The sequence below is a fragment of the Mus musculus genome, chromosome 16, assembly GCF_000001635.26.
Source record: "Mus musculus strain C57BL/6J chromosome 16, GRCm38.p6 C57BL/6J".
Lineage (NCBI taxonomy): Eukaryota > Metazoa > Chordata > Mammalia > Rodentia > Muridae > Mus > Mus musculus.
The window spans coordinates 90,955,056-90,977,866 of NC_000082.6; the positions used below are offsets into that span (position 1 = coordinate 90,955,056).

The following is a 22,811-nucleotide window of genomic DNA, read 5'->3' on the forward strand; positions in this document are numbered from 1 at the left end:
CTTAACTATAATTTTGGCACAAATTGGCACACTCAAAATACCAATTCATGCTCATACAATATAAACTGCACAACTGTATTTACTATTTAATGACAAAATAACACATAAATTACCAGGTACAATGTAATCAGATAAACATTATACTATAGAAAACAAATCACTATTAACACTGTGTTCAAGGAGAGAGAGAGAAACCCTTAGTGCTGGGACAACCTTCTCTAACATGCAGGACAAGCCTGCTCAACAGACACACCTTCCATGTCAAAGTCTGCTGCGACCTCTGCGTCTTCACCAAGCAGGGTGGAGCTTGCTGATGAGGGCAACGTGACACTGATTTTCTCTAAACTCATCTCTTCTTCCAAATGTTTGATCCAGTCTGGACTTTTTAAAGTAATTGTTATAGTCCGATTTAATAGCTAGTTGATATAAAAAAAAAGACACAGAAAATATATTAACATGAAAACTATGGTGGAAGAAGGGTGCTCATGTTACAGCACACACATTAAAATTCCACGTGGAGGCTGTTCACAGTCTGCCTTTAAGAGCTTATGATGCCAAATAGAAGTAGTTAGGATTCCTTCACTCTGGCCAAAGGCAAACCGCTGATAATGTGCTATGTAGTTCTGGCTTGGATCCATAAGCTAGGTAACTGTTCCTCCACTGAAGCAAGCACAGGAGAGGCAGAGGCCTTGAGCACGCTCGTGTGCTGTGTGGCTCTCTCTCACTTGGCACAACAGTCCCGAGGGCTGCTCGACTGTATGCTGTATGTGCTAAGCCAGGCCTTTAGCATTTCAAATGTCAGGAGAATGTTGTGTGAAGATTATTTTGAATCTTCTACAAGAATGAACTGTTGTGGAAGTGGAATGGCCGCACCATGTAAAGCACGCCTTAGCTTTCCTTCTACATTGACATGACTTTTAGATCTCAGGACGATTCGATAAACCAACATGTGACAACTAAGTTATTCTGTGTCTCATTGTACTTTTAAAAATTCTTCAAAGATGCATTGTTAAAGAAGACTATTTCATCATGGCCATGAAGATGATACACTCTCACTTAAAGTCCACAGCACTCACAAGAAGAGACCAGCTTCTTGGTTACGAGCTCTTTCTCACAGTTTCAACTCTTTTGTTTGAAGAGTTCCATAGTGGGAGGAAGACTAAGCTTTTGAATATTTACAAATGATCTGCATAGGTATGGCCAATGCACCGTGCGGACAGCTGGCCATTCTGTGGGTAGATTCCAGCTCAAAGGATTATTGCTCTCTGGATTCCCTGAAGGCACCGCAGTTTAAAGCTACTCACTTAAACAGCATGGCTGTCTGACAGCAACTGAACTTCAAAGTCAGAGTCCTTCAATCCCTTACTTGTTTTATCAGACTCAGGGACTGAAATTAATTCATCATTTGCCTATACATTTCACAGTTCATTAAGTCAACAAAAATCTTTTATATTTGCAAATATCATTTAAAATCTGTGTCTGTGTATATGTGTGTGTGTCTGTGTGTGTGTCTGTGTATGTGTGTGTATGTGTGTGTCTATACAGCCTAGGCTGCTTCATATTTTTTTCTCTGAAATGGGCTAATAAATGGGATAATACCTGAAAAACTTAGAATTAAATTAATGATTCTAACAAAGTCAACACATGAGAGTTTTACAAATGTATAACTTTCAAAAGGGCCAACTAAGTATTATGTTACATTTCGGCTTTTTTTTATCATTTTGACATGAATATATTAGTGCTATGTTCAAAAACAAACAAACCTCAGGCAATATACACATGCAAATATTCTTCATTAAGGAAGCAAACATAACATGACAAGTTCAGAGGCTGTTAGACGCCCGAAGGAGTTGCTCACTGTTGGACAAATGGAACCTAGAATTCATACAATTAGCAATGAAGGATTCACTAAAAAAGAAATATGATTCATAAAAATTGGCAGATGCAACATTTCACAGAAACAAAACTACACCAGGTCATCAGTGTAAGTTTCCCCTCAGTGACGTTTCAGATTACAGACTAGTGACATCCCCAGTAGTTACATCTGAAACTGCTACAATGTTTGTTCTCTGAGGACATGATGTATCCATGCTAGAAAAGGACCCCAGACCCCAAAGCCTTCCCTTGGTGACTCATGAATAACTCCCGGGAAGAGAAGGGCCTTCTGCTCCTTCCGCCCGCCCGGTGCTCTTGTAAATAAAACATGCTCTCCACTTGGTAGTAATGCAGAGAAGCTGGAATATCTACTTTTAATGAAAATTTTATAATATTTTGCATTAAATATCATAGAGATCAAATTAGGCAGGGAACATGTTTTCTTTTCTTTTCTGTCAATGGTTAATATCTCTAAGGGGGAAGTAAAATAATCTTAAGTTAGGCAGACCACTAGTGTCAATAAAAATATTGAGTAACCCTTACGCAGTTCACGGGCTTCAGTTTTTCTTAACTGAAAACACATCTAGGCATTCAAGTTGCTTGTCTGTAAAGCTACAATCTTGAGACATGCCCAACAGTTTAGGATCACTAAATCTACCTTACCTCTTTCCCATTTAGGCTCAGAGCATTCAAGGCAGAGCTTCCCTCCAAAAATGTAACCCACATTTTATCTTCTACAAATCTTTAAGAGAAAGAAAAAACAGTGAATAAGAACATAATTAACTTCTCAGACATAACTCGCTTAATCTCCAGCCACTGGTTGTGAATGAACAGCTGGGGCCAAAAAGAGAAACCGGTGGCCAGCGGGCTGGCTCTCAGAGGAGGCTGCTCTCTGCACACAGCACTTCCATCCTGCTTCCTTTACTCTGACCCAATGCAGCCAGAACTATGCATTTCCAGTGTTTCAGTGACTTTCCTGAAAGCCATTTCCTCTGATTAAGAAAGATTACAGATATTATTAATAGATAATATTAATGAGAAGGAATCCCCAAATAACCCAACTAACTGGTCACAAGGAGCTGCAGGTGTCTGTCTGCACAGGCATTTCTTCCTCTCTGAGTCTTTGCTACAATTCCAAGTTTATACTCTGGAAATGAGACACCCCCTACACCCTTCAGAAAGGGAGAAAATGAAACAAAGGACATAATTTGAAGTCACTGAATATATATATATATTTATAACAAAAATAAAACAATGTTATCCATCTGATTTACAGAAGCAATTCTGCAAACTGAATTTTCCCAATGATATGGAGAAAACCTTTCTCATGCTCACATTCTAAAAGATTATGGATTTTAAGGGTTAAAAAAAGACCCAAATAGAAGTGTGCCAAACTATGTTCTTCTTCTGAAATCAAGTGCACACAGACTACATCTCACAATGCCTCAGACATGACCAAGACAACTGCCGCAGCTTCTCTGGCTTGAAGCTCTTAAGTTCCAGGAATGTTGTCATTCCAAATACACAGGGATAGTGTTCTTACCAAAGCGCTGCCCAATGGCTGCTGTAGAGGGCTCCCTAGTTAAGGCTGCTGTGAGCTGTGCACCACACACCCACTCTCTTGTTAGCATGTGCTTTTGTTTGTCACCTTGGTACCATTGGTGTGACAGACAGAGTACCCTAACTGTCTTGACACTTATGGCTTTCTATCACAGGTACAGAGGATTTTCTTATCAATATTCTCTCTAATGTTGACAATATTCTGAGGAAAGCTTTTAGCTTCAAGTCTGAATTAGGAAGACCCCAGTGAGTCTATTCTCCTTCCCTGTCTCTTGTATACACAGTGTGAGTCCCTTCTCCTTCCCCTGTCTCTCTCCCTTATACAGTGTGGAGTGTTCTAGCTCAAGGCTGTAGATTACATTTGTTCATGAAGCTGCTCGCTGCCCACTCACATGGATCACAGATGTTTCTGGTGCTCTGACATTTCTCTACTTGGCAAGGCTTACAGATATCTGTAAATGTGGGAGATTTTACAGTGTACTTTCTAAAGCCTTAGTTCTTAAGTCTTTTAGGAACAAATGGATCCATTACTGCCAGTGCATGCATGTGGAGGTCAGAGGACAACTCCGTGGAGTCGGCTCTCTCCTTCCTCCTTCACATGGGTCCCAAGTGCAGAACTGAGGCAGTGCCTTTGTGCACTGAGCCATCTCCTAGGCTCAGGTTTTATAAGATTTTGAAGATTCAAAATAGAATGCTCTCAAAGATTGGGGGAGGGGTAAGAAAAAAATCAAAGTACCAATAAAAAATGTCTTTTTTTTTTTTTAATCTTATTTGTTCCTCTGCTCCCTGAAAAGCTCTGCTATGTCACAGGCATAAATTCCACCCTACAGAAAAGTACCTGATCACCATTCCATGGATCTGGAGAAGAAGCCACTACAATGACTTTTCCAAACAGATTATAAGCAGAGCTATGTCTTTAAGTTCTCACTCTTCTACAGTTTCTACAGTACCGTGTCTTATAGAGCTTTGCCTACTGAATACAAATAAAATATCCTCAAAGAAGCAAATGAACAACATACAAAGGAATTAAGTAGTGCTCCTTTCCCTATGGAATGAAGAGACACACATGAAATTCAATTTCCCAAAACAGCTGTACATGTGAGAGAAAATCGTGCTAAGACAAGAGGCATGCAGTCCTGCAGAAAGCAGGTGGGGAAGTCAACACAGGGACCAAGACTGGAAGAGATGGCTCCTACTCATCACACTTCAGCTGTCTGGGAATTGAACATTTATCATTTACAATGACATTTATAATATAAACATCAGATTTCTTAAGCTTAGGGAATAAAAAAAGCCCCTCCAGGTTATTTACTTATTAAAGACAGTTTATATACTCTCTATGCAGTTCACGCTGGCATTGAAGTAATTGTCCTCCTGCCTCTTGAATCCTAGAGTACTGGTATGCACCATCAAGCCTTTATTTTCCTCCCCTTAAAACACTAAAATGACCAAGCACAGCTTCCCTCTCACACAGAGCTTGCTACATTGCTCCACCACAGAAGAACCGTGAAGAGGTCACTCCTGAACTCAAACACAGCTTTGTCTTCAATTGTACATGTAAGGTTCATTATCCATTTTAAGTTTTTTTTAGCAGAGAACTTAATTTAAAAACCTAGGAGCTCTTGAATAACACCCAAATATGGGTCTTTAGTCTGGAAATATCAGACTTATGGACTAGTCAGTCACTAGATCAGGCTTTTCAGTGTAGCAAGTACTACTTTGCTGCACTCTGGGTCACAAAGCCCTCACTCACCTTATGAGTATAACTTCACCAAAGTGTGCAAACTGCCGCAGAAGCTCATCAATCAAAGCATCATCAAAAAAAGTACTTTCTTGTGCAGAACTTTTGATTGAGACCAGCACTGTGCCATCTGGTGGGCCCTGGACGGCAATAACTTCTTTATAAATTTTTTGTCTCTCTTCAGCTTCAACTTCAAATATATCTATGTCAATCAAGGCAACGACGGGCCTTAGGGCACAGAGGAATGGAGATGCGTTAGACATGTTTCTAAAGTGATTTATTTCAAACAAACGTCAAGTATCATTAGAAAAACTGAGGTTGCTTAAACCTATGGTCAGAAGTCTTCAGCTCGGCTCTTCCATAGTGCAGCAAGGTGCCAGGGGTCCATGTATAAAGAATTTTACTTTCATCTTGGAAACTAGCATTCAGGAGATCTAAATCTTCAGCTGCAATAGAAAATTCAAGAAAGGACACATGAGAAGAACAGGCAGGTCAGGTGACACATGTACATGCCTACTTCCTTCTGGAACCTTCAGCAGTCTGAGGTTAGAATGACAGAACTCTGAAAGCAGCCAGTATTAGACATCTTTTTTTTTTTTTTTTTTTTTTTTGGTTTTTTTCGAGACAGGGTTTCTATGTATAGCCCTGGCTGTCCTGGAACTCACTCTGTAGACCAGGCTGGCCTCGAACTCAGAAATCTGCCTGCCTCTGCCTCCCAAGTGCTGGGATTAAAGGCGTGTGCCACCACGCCCGGCTAGTATTAGACATCTTTAATCTAGAAATATATTTGGTCAAGTTATTTTATTCTTTACTTGGGAAGAATTAAGATATTGCTTACTTCTAAAATTACTTAAAGGCCTGGGACCAAATAATGTTTCATAAAAGTTCTATTGACTGACCAAGTGGTCATTCAAAAACCACAATTTCAGAACTGCAATCAGAAATTTTACAAAATAAATGTTTCTTCACTTTACATAAAATTATATCACTGAAAAATATGGGCATAAAATGTTTTGAAAATGTTTGTTTTATGCTAGATAACCTTTGTATAAAAGGCTTTTGTTGCTTAATACTTATTGCTCCTTTCCTCCTCCTCACAAAATGTATATTAATTTACCTAAATGAAAAAGTCCACTCCTAACCTGATCTGTCAAAAGGCCACTTCCTCCTTCTCCAGAGGACACGGTCTGTCCAAGCAGGGGTGCGACACTTCTCACTGGTGTCATAGTCTTCAGAAAACAAGTCATATTTATAGGTTGGAGCAAACGTTACTTTTCCCTCTAAGAATCCTCTAAAGATCTAAAATAAACATACACAAAGTTTTTTCAAAACACATAAACGTTTATTTTTTTATTTAAACTTTTAAATTTTTCTTGATTTTTGGGAATTCATGCATGCAGTGAAACATGATCACATATGACCTCTATTGCCCCTTCAACTCTCTCTCACCCTCTCAGCATCGTGTCTTCCTTTTTGATAACTCATTAAACCCAACTAGTGCTGTACACATGTGCATAGGTGTGGGGACATCCACTATAGCAGCGGCTCTAACCCTCCCTGATGCTGTGACCCTTTAATACAGTTCTTCATGGGCTGACCCCCAACTATGAAATTATGGTTGCTACTTCAGAACTGTAATTTTGCTACTGCTATGAATCCTAATGTGACTCCCAGTGGGTCATGGCCTATAGGTTGAGAACCAGTGTACCAGTGGCCATATCTTAAAAAAAAAAAAAAAAAAAAAAAAAAAAGTCCTCCCTCCTGCAGTAACTCTCAGCTGCAACGGCTCCTCCACAGGGATGGGGCCTGGTGTCACCCAGCCTCTGCAACTCTGGCTGGCTTGGTCCTCTGTAGGTTCTGTGCAGGCAACTTTGGCGGCTGAGTGCATGCCTGCCATAGCTGTGCTGTCTCGGCACTGCTCATCCTGTTACCCACACACACTTTCTGCCTCATCATCTGAGATGTTCCCTGAACCTTGGTGGCGCTGGGGTTAATACGGGTGAATGATTTAGGGCTCAGCGCCCCGTCTTATTCCCAGGACTCTGGCAGTTACGTATCTCTTCACTGACTGCTAACACTACAAGTAGCTCATTTGACCACAGCTGAGAGCAGGCCAAGCCTGCTGGTGCCGGTTGTACTTTATTTGTGTTTGCCTTTGCACATGTGTGCTGGTGTCCGTGGAGGTCAGAGTAGGGCTTTGGATCCAGGGTCTTCAGATAGGGCAGCAAGTACCCTTAATGACTGAGCCATCTCTCTAGTCCTATATTTTTATGCTATGTGCTGGATAATCTCATACAAAATATCTGTCTATCTAGTAACTATTTCTAACAGAACAGAACAGAACAAAAATTAAAAAAAAAAAACAAACCCAAAACCAAAAACCCCACAGTAGAAAAATGTGACCTTTTCCCACTTACTCTTCCATTAGTGAAACTTTAAAAGCATGAATAAAGAAACCACCCTGCCTATGAGACACCCAGACCTCTCTGCGGGACTGGGATTGCAGCTCAAAAGCATGAGGACCTGGGCTCAGCACCAGCCTTGCCCCATCGTAGAAGATGGTATGAGATCTGGGGACTCATCTAGCCTGATACCACACTCTGGAGTAACAGCTGACATCCATGATGGTGAAACTGCCGCTGAGGTGACTTCAAGCTTGGTGGCCCCAGTTACTGTACCAGTGGCTCCCAGCCCTTCTACTTAATCTGAGAGTCCACATTATTATCATCCCACAATTATAGGCCTTCTGTTTGATAGTGCATCTTACAGACACACTAACGTATTTTCTTCCTAAGAATTATAAACATTTTAAAAACATTCTTTTCCCCTTCCTTTATTTCTTTTCTTTCATTCTTTCAAGAAAAAATAATTCTGTATGTTTAGCTACAGGTATGTATAAACAATAAATACAAAAATGAAATAAGAAAATGTTTAATTGTCAAAATTCATACCCTCCTTTTACAACTTTTCTTTATTGTATGCATATTTATAATTTTATATGTATATTGAGTGAAGAGAGCATATATGTGCCACAGGACACCTGTAGAGGTCAGAGGACAACTTTTGGGAGTTGTTTTTTCCCTTCTATGTCACTGAGGCAGGATTTATCTTGATTCCGCAGTTTTACTCCAGGCTGGACTGGTTCACAGCCTTCTGGCAACTGACCAGTTCTCATGTCTGCTTCCTAGCTGCCTAAGGATTGCAGTTGCATGCCACTGCGCTGGGGTGTTACCTGGGGCTTGCTGTGTAGGTTCTGAAGATCAAACTGATCTTCAGCATTGCAAGGCAAGTGCTTTAACGCTAGTCTCATCTCCCTGACCCCTCAAACTCCTTCCACTCCTTCTCCCTCTCTCGTCCTCTCCCTAAGAGGAAAAAACAACTTACATTCCTTTTTATTTCTGTGCATCTTTTTATATGCCTAAGTGTGGACCTGGAGTTACAGGTGGTTGTGAGCTGCCCAGTGTGTGGGTGCTGGGAACTGAGCTTGGGCTTTCTGTGAGAGCAGTGAGTGCACTTAATTGCTGGGCCACATCCCCAGCCCTCCAAGGGCCCCTTTTGTAAGACAGTGATCTCAGGAAGCAGTTACCTGTCCTGCATTTTTCTGGTTGATGAGCTGATCCCCAGCGATCAGAGAATCCCAGTTTTGTTGTCTTATGAGCTCTTTAACCTCTTCATTCGGAAGGTCAATTCGATAGTTGAAATCACCACACCAAAATACATAGTCATGGGAGAAGAGCATTCGTCCCTGGAAACACGAGACAGACAGCCTGTGCGTCACACTGTGTCTCTGCCTCACAAGGGCTTGCACTATCAGCACTGCGCCTTGAGCCCAACAATAGCAAGACAGCAGACGGAGGCACACAAACACTGCTGGTGTCTCTAAGGACTGCTCTAAGTCTTCACGACTGCGGACAGGAAATGTAGGATAAAGTGAAATGCAATGCAAAGGCTTGTCTTACAGAACCATCAGCAGAAGCTTACCATGGGGAAACTCAGTTTTCGTGCTATTTCTACAAAATCTTCATTTCTCTCTTTGACTTGGGACTGCCCTGCAGCAAAGTGGCTGCAGACGAAGCAAAGGCTGGTGGTGTGGAAGAGCATCCGAATTGCAACGGCGCCCTTGTTTCCAGTTGCACCTCCCATGCCAGTTTTCACAGTATCAACTGCAACATCCCTACAAAGCACAAGTTATGAATGGACGAGATGGCATCGCACACACTAGGGCCTTTCTTGTTATGGCATGAGAAGAGACAGAACGGTGTCTGTCACTGACCTGATAAAAGGAGCGTGCTGTGGTCTGATAAAGACAAACAGGCAGACACCCACCAGCTGCTCCGAGGCCAGCAGGACATACTTGTTGTCCCTGGAGATGGTCTTCTGCAGCTCCACTGCCCACAGCTTCTGGTTGGTTGTGCTACAAAGTATTACAGAGGGAGGGACTCCTAAGGAAAGCTTTACACGCCCTTTATACATCTGATTGCTTAAAAAAAAGAACATTTTCATGCAAGCTGCTTTTTGTTTCTGTTAAAAAGAAAATGTGCACCTTAACCAAAATAACACAGTGTTTCAGTATTTACAACTTATTCAAGAGGAGATCCGGGTTTAGTGAGATGGCACGCCATGTAAAGGTACCATGGCCAAGCCTGACAGCCCGAGTTCAATCCCCATGACTCTTGGGGAAGGAGAGAACTGACCCCTGGGGCTATCCTCTGACCTCCACATACACACCATTGCACACGTGTGCCTTCATACACACATGCACCCAAACAAATAATGCTAAAATTAAAAACCCCAAGAAATAAAACAAGAGAGATAGGAAATGAGTTAGAAAGAGACGTGAGGTGAGCAACTCAGATAAACTTCACACTTTAATGTCAGGTATTGTTAGGTTAATGAGAAACATGGGCTTCTACATATCACCTTGTCTCACTCCCACTTATTTTATGAAGTCAACTTTATTATTTTAAAACTCTGTCTGTCTGTCTGTTTCCCTCCCCCACCCTATGTCATGTATGTATGTTATGTATGTATAGGTGCCCGAGGAGGCCAGAGACAGGCATTAAAAATCCCGGAGACAGAGTTACAGGTTGTTGTGAGCCATCCTATGGGATGCTGGGAACTGAACTCTGGTTCACTGGAAGAGCAGCAAGAGATCTTAACTGCTAAGTACCTCTCCTGTCCTATAAACTAATTTGTTTTTAATTTAAGAAATTTTTCTTTTAAATAATTATGGAAAAAGTTTAAAAGCCTACAATTTGTTAACTGTAAAGTAAGTCATCACATACTAATATTTAGCTTCAATATCTCTTTCCTTCCCTTCTTCTTATAAACCTGAGATATTTTAGCCAAATCTAAGACATATGCCATTTTACTCATAATTACTTTTATGTCTTTAATATAATGGACATTTTTATCTTTACAAAACCTACAATATCATCACCAAATAGTAACCCTTAATATCACCTAATATTAAGAAACAAGATCAACTTTATTTCTTTTGGAAAAATGGGGCTAATCCATTCTTTCTAGAGTTGCTCGCGGCTGTTCAGGGAACAATACTAATCAACATCACCTACCTACCGATGGTCAGTGCACACATCTATTACTTCACTAAGAGCTGTAAGATATTCAGTCTATTATAACTAAGCTTCATAAAGAACTGATAGCAACTATTCAAATTAAACTGTAAACTATCCAGAGGGGGAGGAGGGGAGGGAGGAAGGAGGGGCTCAGAAGACAGCCCGTAGGAGCTGGCTCTTTCCCTTTACCATGTAGATTCTAGTGATCAAACTAGGTCATCAGGCTTGCTGACAAGTAGCCTTACCTGCTGAGCTAGCTTGCTGACCCAAAAGCTGTATTTTCAAACAAAAGTGAGAATTTTTATAAAACTTGTATTAGCTACTGTGATCTTGAATGCTTCCCAATATTTAAAGATTTTGATAAAATATCCATTGATGATACCAACCAAAACAGTACATTCACACCAAAGATGTGTCAAAATTAGGAATATCTACATACTCAGTGAACCTTCCTAAATGACCGAAACACAGTGTTATGAGACCACTCCATGGGAAATGAGCGATGGGTTTTAGCACAACAAAAGCACAAAAAGCTCACTAATTGGTGTTGGAGGTGGCTCAGCAGTTCCAAGCATGGGCTACTCTTCCAGAGTGAGCACAGGCAGTCCCTAGCACTCACATGATGGCTCACTGCCATCTGCAGCTCCAGACTTAGGAGCATCTGATGCCCTCTTCTGACCTCTGTAGGCAGCACCGGTATGTGGCTCGCTTACATACACAAAGGCAAACACTGCACACAAACAAGTCTATTTTTTCTAAGAGGTTAAACTAACAAGGTTTTAGATTCCATTTTCAACTAATCTTTAAGAGGTTCTACCACTTGTTCAGTTATTATATAGCACCAGTCAAAGGAGGCATTTTTTAGAAAGGACACTAAAGGATGTCTCCAACTATATTTTATTTGCTTTTTTTCTTCTTCACATAATTCACTCATAACAACATTGCAGCACAATATGGAAGTGCATGAAGTATATGTAAGAATCCAGGTTTCCTAATGTAGACATTAAGCGATTTGTAAAACCCGTAAAACACTGCCATGCTTCCCAGTAAACGTCTGATTTAGACACGCTAGGGAAGAAGAAGGGGAAATGTATGTGAGCGGGCATGGGTTCTCTACTGTTGCTGTGCTTTGGGCATGGGCATGGGCACGGGCACGGGCATGGGCACTGCAGTGCACAGCTGGCGTCAGCAGTCACCTCTGGAGAGATGCTTGCCCCTTCTCCTTTATGCAGTGGTTCTAGGGTCAAACTCAGGTCATCAGGTTTGGAGAAAAGCCATCTTGCCAGTTCCGATTATTTTAAAATAATTGTTTATATTTTTCAGTCTTAATTTCTAATATCAGTACTTTAAGTTTAGAAAAAGACTCATACCAAAAATACTGAGAACTACTATTTGCAGTTTAGAAAGTACCTTTCCACACATTTTCTCAATCCCAACACTGTGACAGCTCGTTTAGCTATCTTTCACTGCTGTTACCAAGCGAGCTTACCTTGCATTCACAATGTTCCCAGCATTCAGCTCCACCATTTCTTCAAAGCCAATTGCAAATATATCAGTTGGCTTACTTCTCTTATCTACAATTAAGCATCCAAAAATACCTTTAAATATAGCATTGGTTAAATGGCAGCCTCACCCAATAAAGTACAGTCCCAGAGCACATAAAATCCTTTTATGTTTTGAATTTAACGAAATTCATACTGCAGGTAAAAATTCATCAGTGAAGCCATATTACTGTAAATGTAAGTCTGTTTAAGGATATTTTGAAGATCCTGAAGAACTAAATAAAATCATTTGAAAACAAATGTTAAAATTTGCACTACTAACAACAGAAAAATAGTCATTTCTTACAGGTAACAATGAATCAAATCTGCAGAATTAAAGGAATTATTCTGAGAAGATGGTTGAGAACCAGAGAATCCTTACTGGGGGAACTGAGTGCAAGGGTCACCCCTGCATCTGCTCAGCATCACACAGCACGTGATGAAGCAGGAACTGAAGCTGGAAGGCTCTAAGCTTTCCTGATACACATGACACACACAACACTGGGAGCCATGACGGGACTCAGACCCTGCCTTTGCCACACTGGCTGCAGGGCCCTGTCTGTGTTTTAGGCTCTTCAGCTATGAAACTGGAATAACAACCTCAACGTAATGAATCTGCTATGAGAATTAAACATGTGGGAAAAAACTCCATGATGCTGTTTTTATTATTATTAATCATTCTATTATTATCTCTCTTTTCCACTTGGATTACTGTAACTAAAAACAGCCAGATTTTCATAAAATATCTGAAAGAAATCCTAAAAGCTAAGATACAATCAATTAAAAAGGATTAAAAAAGGAAAATTTTTATCTTGCACAATTTTCTACGCCCAGCACCTTCATATGTACTATTGGTATTAACAGAGTATTTTTAAAGGAACTTTAAGTGGATTCTTAAGTTCCTAACTTCAATTATTCTCATAACGTTGGAAAGATCTCCTGTGAATATCTTTGTGGCGGAGTGTCCACAATGAACAACTAAGGTTTGTACTGTTGTCCTCATGTGCATGTGTGTGTGTACCTGAGGGCTTATGTGTGCCACAGGTATGAAACCTCAGAGTTCTAGAAGAACAATAAGCCCTTTTCTCTCTGAGCTCTCTCTCCAGGCCTCTACAACCAAGTTGTCACAATTCCTCTAAGACTGCTCATGATCCGCCCTGGAAAATGGAACATTCTGGGCTTAAATCATAAAGTACAAATGATCAACTACAAACTAACCTTGGGTCATGTTTATTTAAATCAAACCAGAAGACATCTCTCTTGTGTGTATGGCTGCCTTCAAGGACGTCTCCATCCCACTCTTCTCAGACACAATAGGCCAAAAAATTTTTTTAATTTTCTGTTGCTTTTATTTTTCTTTTATAAATCAAAGTTTTACTGTGTAGCCTAGGTTTGGCTAGAAATTAGAGCAATCCTCCTGTCTCAGTCTCTGGAGTGCTGGGATTACAGATGTAAATGACCATACTCACCTCTACCACTGCTTTTTTTTTTTTTTTTTTTGGTTTTTTGAGACAGGGTTTCTCTGTGTAGCCCTGGCTGTCCTGGAACTCACTTTGTAGACCAGGCTGGCCTCGAACTCAGAAATCCACCTGCCTCTGCCTCCCGAGTGCTGGGATTAAAGGCGTGCGCCACCACACCCAGCTTTTTTTTTTTTTTTAAACTAAATAAATAGCATATTGTCTACAAATAAAAAGTGAGGTAAGATTTTATCAGACTTAACCTGAGAAATGTTGGCTTTCAAACTAATTTAAAAAGCCGAGTTTCTGTTCTAAATTAGTGAAGTGTCACATTGCAGTCAGGACTTCAATTAACCCCTGACATAAAAGCTAACCTTGAAACTCCTGGATGCCGGCTAACTTGGGAGCGTCCAGAAGCCAGTCTGTGAGCGTCTGGTTCTTGAACGCTATGCTGCGGAACTGCTTCCCGCCGTTCACATTCCAGGTGCCAACACACACTCGGATCTTCTTGGGCTTTGAGTATTTGTAGAAGTTCTCACACATGTTCTTTAAGACTTTGGAAGATGCTAATCAAAAACAAGACGCAAGAGAACGTTAGCTGCAGTAAACCATTTGCAAGAGTGTTTTTTCATTAACAGGTGGTATCTAGAAAATACAACTATTGTCACAAGCACAAATAAAAGGCATGCACAGGCACAAGGGAGAGATCAGCCTTGAATGCCAAGCCCAGCCGGAGGCATTAACCACACTGAATCAATGAAATTAAAATCGGACATAAAAACTGCTACAGAGTGACTGTAGCAACATACAGCATGCAGGAAGAACTTCTGATTCAATGGTATGCTGGTTTATAATATGTACAACTTAAAAGCCTTAATTTTTTTTTTTAGCAATACAGCAACTGACTTAAAATTTTATTAAGAAGCTAGTAAAAATATAAATTTTATTTCTCCCTAAACGAAAGCACTTAAAAAACATTTAAAATTCAAATTACTGACAGGCAGCTTGATGAACAATGGCTCCCTCACAAAAATGAGCATTAGGGAAGAAGATGAGATGCTGAGATGAAGTCTCCACCTGCAGGGGTCTGTCTCTCTGTCCTTAGCTTCAGCCCTCTGTTCACTCAGCACTCAGCCACAGGCCAGGCTCATGTCAGGCCTGCTCCTATCACACAGCTTTCTGCCTGCAGCTGGAACTCTCCCTGCAACACTCTTCCCTTCTTCTCCCGCTCTTTACTTCCAACAAGGCTTCTCTGATCAGCTGCTTAAAACTGCTCTATGCCTTTCAGGTCCCACTGTCCTCCCTTGCTTAGTTTCATGTAATCTTTCATATTTTGCCAAATAATCTCACCTGACTATTTTATTATGATATTGAGAACTAGCAGTGTCCTGAGAACTGGGCTTGGGAAAGGTCAGTACCACATTAGTCTCATGACAGTAGTTTTGACTTCCGAGCCTCTGGGAACTGAAGATAATTTGGATAACCATATCTCCAGTCACTTAAGAGCAGATGCGTACATTTCTCAACCTCTTCCTGTTTGATTTGATTATCTATAGCGATGACTGGGTATAAACAAAAGCAAATTATTTGCTTTGTCTTCAGTACAACTAACTAAAGCTGACAACATCCAGCAGAAAACCATTCTCTATTATTATAAACATTATTGGACTTTAAAGTCATTGCCACTGTTACTGTGAAAAACAGCACTAAAAATCCACTCAGTATCATGATGTCCATTCTGTGACTGTGCAGCTTAAGGAACTGAGCAAAACAGTGATGCCATGTGCACAAACCAGGCTGTCATGTTTGAATTAATAAGGTCAAATCATTTTACAAATACAATAAGAAGGTAGAGTATAATCGTAGTTTCTTCTCAACACATTGGCACCTAATGTGTCTAAAGAAATGGGTCTGTTAAGACCACAGATGTCTAAATGCTAGGTCCTTACAGAAATGGTGCTCAGGACCTAACCCAGTGCACAGCCAGGCGCCTGCTCCCTCCTCACTCTCATTCAAAACAAAACAGCAACACTTTGTCAGAAGAGTCACAATGGTGATCAGGCAAAATGTCCTCGGGAGGGGAAAGAAGGTGTTGACTTGCAGCTAAATTTCTGGCAAGACTTTTTCTTTGTCCTGTTTGCTACAGATTCACTTTTAAAGGCAAGATCATAAACCACAGAGAATGAAGAGATGAAATTCCTATGAAATCACAGGCAAGGAGAAGAGGAGCCATATTAAGTCCAACATGCACCTGCTCTGACTTGGTGAGCAGCATGATGCTGTTTAGAGCGAGAAGGCTTCAGATCTTGTCTTAGTGCAGGTCTGTAGCTCTAGAGAGCAAGTCATCTGCAAAGCAAGGGGATGAGCCAGCAGCCTGTGTGCAGGGCAGGGCTGAGTGGGTGGAAGCAGCGCGGCCAGCATCTGGACAAGGCAATAGTCCTGTGCAGACCGTTTCCTGCAGCCTGTGACGAGTCAGGTCTGACAGTGAGAATGTGCAAGGAGATAGAAAGGGAATTTAATCTAACTGAATTATCGCCCATTGGAATATGCCTGTGATGCAGGAAGAGAAAGAATCCTGTATATTTCTTCCTGAATAAAGTATTTAATTCCTGCAAACTTAAAATTTTTATTTAGAATAATAATATTAATTTATTCTGTAATATGATGAAATTACACCTATGTGTGTTTAACATCAGCTTTAGAAAAATAAAGAAAAGGTTGTTTTTATTTATACATTGATTTTTCTATACTGTACCTGACTGTAATGTCTGTTCAGAAACTATGGATGCATCAAGAAGAAAACAAAGAATCATTAGTAAAACAACAAGTTACATTTAAAACTTATTGTGTTACCTTAAAACATCCTGAGATGGCATTATTTCTTTCAAGTTGACAACTTGAATTTGTTTTCTGAAGCTATAACAGCAAAGACAATAACTAACAATAGCTGATACAAACCCGTGTGTCTGATGATATCCTACCCTGACTTACTGATGTCCACTGCTTCACACAGTGAAGGTTCTCTTCTTTCAGAAGCTCGTGGGTGCGTGGGTGTGTGTGTGGGCATGTGTGTGTGCGTGTGTGTGTGTGTGTGTGTGTGAAAAGGAGAGCATGAGTGTAAAAATCTAAGAGGCTGAAGGACACCAAAGATATGGAAAGATATGTCTTAACACATAACTTTTAATATTCTTCTCTGGGACTCACCAATTGATAGTTGCTATCAGTTCAGCTATAACAAGACAAGTGCATTCTAAAACCATCAACTGCATTATGTAAAACTATGCAAATTCCTGTGGATGTAAAGGCTTATGGGGAAAATGGGGTTGGGTATCACACATAAAAACTTGGAAAGTGACACACCAAAGAAGACAGGAACCTAATTTAAACAACAGTATAGTACTATGTATGTTAAATGGTTATGAAATGCATGACTATATAATAGTAAGGCACTAACTACATCTTTAAAAAAATATGAAGGTGGCTTGAAGAAACGGGCATCAGAAGGCATAGCAACTGTGAACAGTAGCAAAAGGGCTATAAGAAAATGGATGGGAAGTTGACATCAGATGTGGGTGGGAATGGCTCAAAAGACATGTTGAAATGCAGAAGGCAAGATGTGTAAGGTATGTGCATATGGCTGTGCACGTTTTATAAATCTGCACCCATACTGGATCTGCTGGGTAGCTTTCTGCATTTGCCTAATGTTGCTTGCCAGCAAAATCACGCAAAAGCTCATGCAAAACTGGCATCATGTTCACATTATCACCTAATGTATGTATCAACCACACTGGAACGAGCTGCCTCGTTCAGTGTCAGAACAAGCAGGGCAGTGGAGCTGACCACTCGTGAGAGGCACGGGACACATGGTGAGATTCGCAGGGAACTAGACACCTGCCGCTTAGCTCAGCTCGGGGAGCTCCTGAGCGCTTGCTTCTTTCTCCTCTCCCCTCACACACTTACTTTCCATTGTTGTTTATTAATGCCTCCACATCAGAGTAGGGACGGGTGCAAAGAGGTGACAAAACAGAAATCAGTCAGTCTCTACTGGAACCAGGAAGAAGTCTGAAGTTCAAAGATGTAGTAAGTATCAGACTCTTTTTAAAAAAAAGAATTTGAGTAGGTTTCCCTCCCCCAAGACTACTTATACATCCCTGAGATGCTTGCTTGTCATGAAAAACCTTCCCAGCGTCAGGAGACGCCTGACATGCTGTGATCACCTGTATGGTCAGCCTCAAGAGGGGACCACCAGATACAGGAATTGTCCTGTGTGGAGAGCGTGTGTTGGAAGGCTTGGAGCTAACAGGAAAAGAAGTCCACAGTGCTCTGAAGTTCTAATGGGAAAAGTGGAACTGAAGGAGTCTACGTGAGCTTGTCAATTCTACCTCAATAAGCTGGTGAGAGGGAAGTCCAATGCAGTGCATGTACAATGACTGTTGTTAGTTTCCTCAAAACCTTGTTTTTATGTATTAATATGAAGCTATTTTTTTGACATTTAGTAAAAGACATACAAAAAGGTAAAAAGCTATGTTGGGGGAAAAAGTTACTTTGAAAGCTATATATTTATGTCAAATATTAAAATGGATAATAGAGGTCAGTGGCCAATAATAAACACTACTTTCAATCATTACTATGATTTAAGCGGATTCAAACAATAACAACCAAAGTAAGGTGTGGTATTCATGAAAAATTAACCAATACAGACACAGGGTTTTCTCAATGAAGCACTGGTGTATAGCTGGATTATTGAATGCTTTAAAGTGCTACCCTATATATACTCTATGGAATCCTGCCCTGCCTCAGGGCTAGCAGCACTTAGGCTATATAGTCCCCAAGACATAATCTATAGAAGAAAGTATACATAGTGTTCAGAATAAAACAGCCAGTTTGTGGCTAAGTATCACAGTATTAACATTTGACAAGAGAAAAACTTCATTAGAGAATCCTATTTCATAAAAATTACTGGGACAGAAATTCCTTCCAAAATTACTTAAATAAACTACAGCCTAAAAACTATTCATATAAATAAGTTTAAATTTGCTTTTGTTGGGAGACTTTTAAAGGCAATAAATGAATGAAGTAATAAAATATAAAGTACACATACCACGCAAACTTCCAGTAGTTAGAAGCGCTCGGGCTTTGTCAGCTAAATCGCTGTTGAGAGTATTTCCCAGGAGCAGGACATCAATGGCTTCCTGCTTGGAGCTGTCGAAGAAGTTATTCTGGATGGTTCTGGTGACAGATCGCGCACCATCTTTTAACTTTCCAGCCTGTCATAGGAGAAAGGAGCAAGGCCCTTGCTCAAAATACTGTTGATTTTGCTCAATGAGTAATTTGCAATTTTAAATAGATTTTTATAAAATTCTAGTATTAAAAAGGTTCTAATAATTAATTATCTTTTAAATGTGTAACTACATAGAAAGGCTTTAAAATGTAACTGTTCCCTTACAGTCTGCACAAAGAAAATGATAAACTAAATGCCATAACTTCATCTAGTAACATACTGAGCAGTAAATACTTCACATTGTGTTTATTTGAATTAAGAAAATGCCTTTCTACATCCTAATGTTTAACTGTAAGGTGGGAAAAGGTAGCAGGAACAAAGGATGGTAGATTGAACTTACAGCTCCTAGCAAACCTTCTAAGTTCTCAGAAAGTATAAAAGTGAAATTGCACCCCAATAATTTGATGGCAGTTAAAGACAGAACTGAATCTAAAACCAAAGGTCTTGTTAAAAATAAATTTGTAGTTACATCTCAAATATGATACATAAATTTTAGTTTGTATATTCGAGATATTTTGTTGCCTAAACAAATACAAATCACAAAAATAAATGCCTATTCCAATAGTGAAAGGATTAATTACAACTTTAATGAACAGGTATTTCACTTATCCATATTATCAGACAATATTTATTTTGATACTATAGAGTTTTGACTGTCAAAAATAACTTTGGTTTGGAATGTATAATTTTTATCCCTTTGAAAAATAACAGTAATTATAGGCTTCTTTTTAAAATAAAGAGCCATTTTTATATGCTACTAAATGTAACATGGCATTAAATCATTATTTTTTGTCATGAAATAAATAAAATGTTGTTATTTTAAAAAGAGCACTCACCATTCACATTATCAGGCAATTAATCAAAAGGAGCCGAGAGAAAGGAAAAGAAAGCAGTTCAGATGTTAGATTTTAAGCTCAATTCAGACTAGTATATTTAATATGAATATATAAAGATTTCATATCTATACATTATGTTAGATAAGTATACTGAATATATGCAGCTTATGTACATATATTGTCTTAGTCACAGCAGAAACCAAAGGCAGAAGAACATAAAAGAATATTTTGAAGCAACAGTTGGAGAGTCAGAGTTTAATAACGAGAATTATGCTACTTTACAGGAGTAAATGAAAGTCAAGCAATTTCAGATTTTCTACAGACAGCAGTATTTAGGGAGTGTGACTTCTACAAAGCACTCCTGAGGGATGAGAGGTGCCCTGCAGGTGAGGCCAGCCTGTAGCCGAGGAGGCCTACTCAACACAAAGACTTGAGATTCGAGCTGTAGAGATTGCTTATCTGTTAAGAGCACTGACTGCTCTTCTGAAGTTCCTGAGTTCAAATCCCAGCAACCACATGGTGGCTCACAACCATCCGTAACAAGATCTGATGCCCTCTTCTGGAGTGTCCGAAGATAGCTATAGTGTACTTACATATAATAAATAAATTTAAAAAAAAAAAAAAAAGACTTGAGATGCTGAGTGATCCTCTAGGGACCTCTGCTGCTAGGCTGCTGGGCTGCTGGGCTGCTGGGCTGCTGGGCTGCAGCTCCTGAGACCATTTAAGACAGTAACACTTTCTCCTTTTGTTGACTAGTGTTTTGTTTTGTTTGCTTTTTTAAACTGGAACTTGCTAGACCTGGTACTCTCTAAATACCCGAGATTGGTTTGAACCTGTGGCAATCCTCCTGTCTCAACTCCTCCAATGCTGAGATTATAGGGATGAACCACCACCTTCCCTAGCTAAATGTTCTCACTTTTATCCAGAAATAATTGGAGGAATTAAGAGATTTAGAAAAAATTAAACAAAGGCCAAGGTTCCTTAAAGAGGTAAACAAGATTTAAGTACATAGACCGTAAAACATATTCCAAATACAGCCCCAAGTCCCACGACAGGAGCCAAGTACGGAAGAGAAAAGTAGTCTGAAAATAATACAAGCAGCTACAAGTCCTGAGGAGATTCAGAATCGTCACCACTCCGCGCACCACCCTTACTGCACAGCGTAGCTTCCGTTGAAAACAAGAAGAGCAGAGTAAAAAGTTACTGACTGAGCCCAACGAATCCCAGGCTCACTGCACTGTTTGTATCAATTGGTGATAGGCTGTGTGTCCACCCACTGTTTGTGACACACTTCCTAAATAGAGGCCCTGTGTCAAGTGTAGGACACAAAGACAAATGGGACAGGACTCTATTAGGACTATGTTGCTGTTGTTTTTTTTTTAAATCTTATTCAAAAGGAGCATAAACCATTTTAAAAGTAAGACAGGTAGACGATATTAAACCATATAAGTACATACATAGTGGATTATCTTTAAATACAGATCCCTGAAGCCTAAAGAATTCTCTGTTTCATTAATCATCAGAATCTATGACATGTATCGAACAGAACATGAAAGTATTGGGAACCAATCCTAAAAGACACCTGTTAATATAAAAACTATTATTTACAAAGTCATTTCAGAGCGTTCTACAGAGAAAAGAGGGATGAGAGTCAGCGACAGCCCTGGCCCTACCTTGGCCTTCCCTTCCAGGGCCCCGGTGCCTGCATATATTTTACTGATTGAGTCGCCATTCACAGACCACATGGACCGGAAAACTTCTTGGAAGCGGGTCACCAGCTGAGGCTTCTCAGCCAAGCCCAGAGCTTCCAGCTGCTTAGCGAGCATCTGAAAGAGCAGACAAGGATTCTTAAGGTAAATATAGTAATATATTCGTTGTAATGTAAGTTTTTACAACTATTAGAATTAAAGTTAAAATTTATAAATATACAACTCTGAAAGTATTAACACTTCATTGGGCTATGTTTATTACCACTTCAATTTTTTAAGGTTAAAACTTGTAGTGTTTTTTTTTAAGGTGAAATGGGTATTTCAGGAGATTCAAAAGAGGACACGGATTTGGAAATAAAAGAAGTAATGTTCCGTCCAATTATCTTATAGCCATCCATCCCAGTTTACCTTGCTCTAAGTCAAAACTAATCTATAAAGGACAGCAAAAATATGTACCTAAATATAGTTTACATAAATGTAAATACTAGGTTTTCATTTTGTACTTTGTTCTTGAAGCTTGGGTAATTAAGGTCACATGAGCAATAGAAGCAGCAAGCTGCCCCTGAGTGCCATACTGTGGGAACCAAGTGCACATTTCAAGGGCCTTTGGGGGACAAACCCTCCACTGCAGGTGACAATGTAAGCACTGTACACACTACTGATCACTCCAGCAGCATGGATGCAATGCCTGCTCCCCTTACTAACTCCAGCAGTTAGCTATTCTTGCTCTTTTGCTAAGCTCCTACTTACATTTTCTTCTTTTCTGTTAGGTGTGGTAACTATACTTACAAAAGAATTAAAAATATAGTAAGGCCCCTCAATTGGCTCATTGTATTCCTGAGGCTGATGCTAGAATTATTCTGTGTTTACATGGGACATAAAATAGGCCACGGGTCCCCTTTATTGGTTAAATCTTTCAATCTTTAAGGAGTAGGAAAAGCAAATTTCACTTTACTATTAGTCTGTATAACTCTAGTTTAGCAATAAGTTTTGTAACTGGTTAACCGAATGCGACCGACAGAGGGGCACACTCTCACATCACACTTTCGATAGTAAAAGTCAACTAAGACAGACTGGAAATGAACATTGGTCAGTTAAGAACTCCAATAACCGTGTGCAGATCCTGTAAATACAGCGAGCCACTGAAAGCCAGGGCCTCAATCAAACTGAGCCATTTGAATTTATCTAACGACAACCTGCCTTCTCTCACATCTCATATGTCATAAAAAATG

At 39.9% G+C, this 22,811-nt stretch overlaps 1 protein-coding gene across 34 annotated transcripts in view; it reads right to left on the bottom strand.

Moving 5' to 3' along the window:
* Synj1 (synaptojanin 1) overlaps nucleotides 1-22,811 on the bottom strand; it is a 77,636-nt gene that overhangs the window by 18,964 nt on the left and 35,861 nt on the right. For 15 of the 34 annotated variants that reach the window (XR_876128.3, XM_011246081.3, XM_030248910.1 and 12 more), the window contains exons 11-23: nucleotides 21,544-21,696; nucleotides 18,855-19,020; nucleotides 16,509-16,532; nucleotides 14,128-14,319; nucleotides 12,245-12,329; nucleotides 9,450-9,590; nucleotides 9,158-9,350; nucleotides 8,763-8,921; nucleotides 6,319-6,475; nucleotides 5,505-5,622; nucleotides 5,189-5,404; nucleotides 2,539-2,617; nucleotides 254-416 (exon numbers count right to left, since the gene is read on the bottom strand). Coding sequence is in view for 33 of the 34 variants with exons in the window: in XM_011246081.3 (XP_011244383.1) it covers nucleotides 254-416; nucleotides 2,539-2,617; nucleotides 5,189-5,404; nucleotides 5,505-5,622; nucleotides 6,319-6,475; nucleotides 8,763-8,921; nucleotides 9,158-9,350; nucleotides 9,450-9,590; nucleotides 12,245-12,329; nucleotides 14,128-14,319; nucleotides 16,509-16,532; nucleotides 18,855-19,020; nucleotides 21,544-21,696 (1,846 nt within the window). In the remaining variant the exon portion in view is untranslated. The other 19 variants (XM_017316840.2, XM_030248903.1, XM_017316836.2 and 16 more) reach the window with 5 other exon arrangements.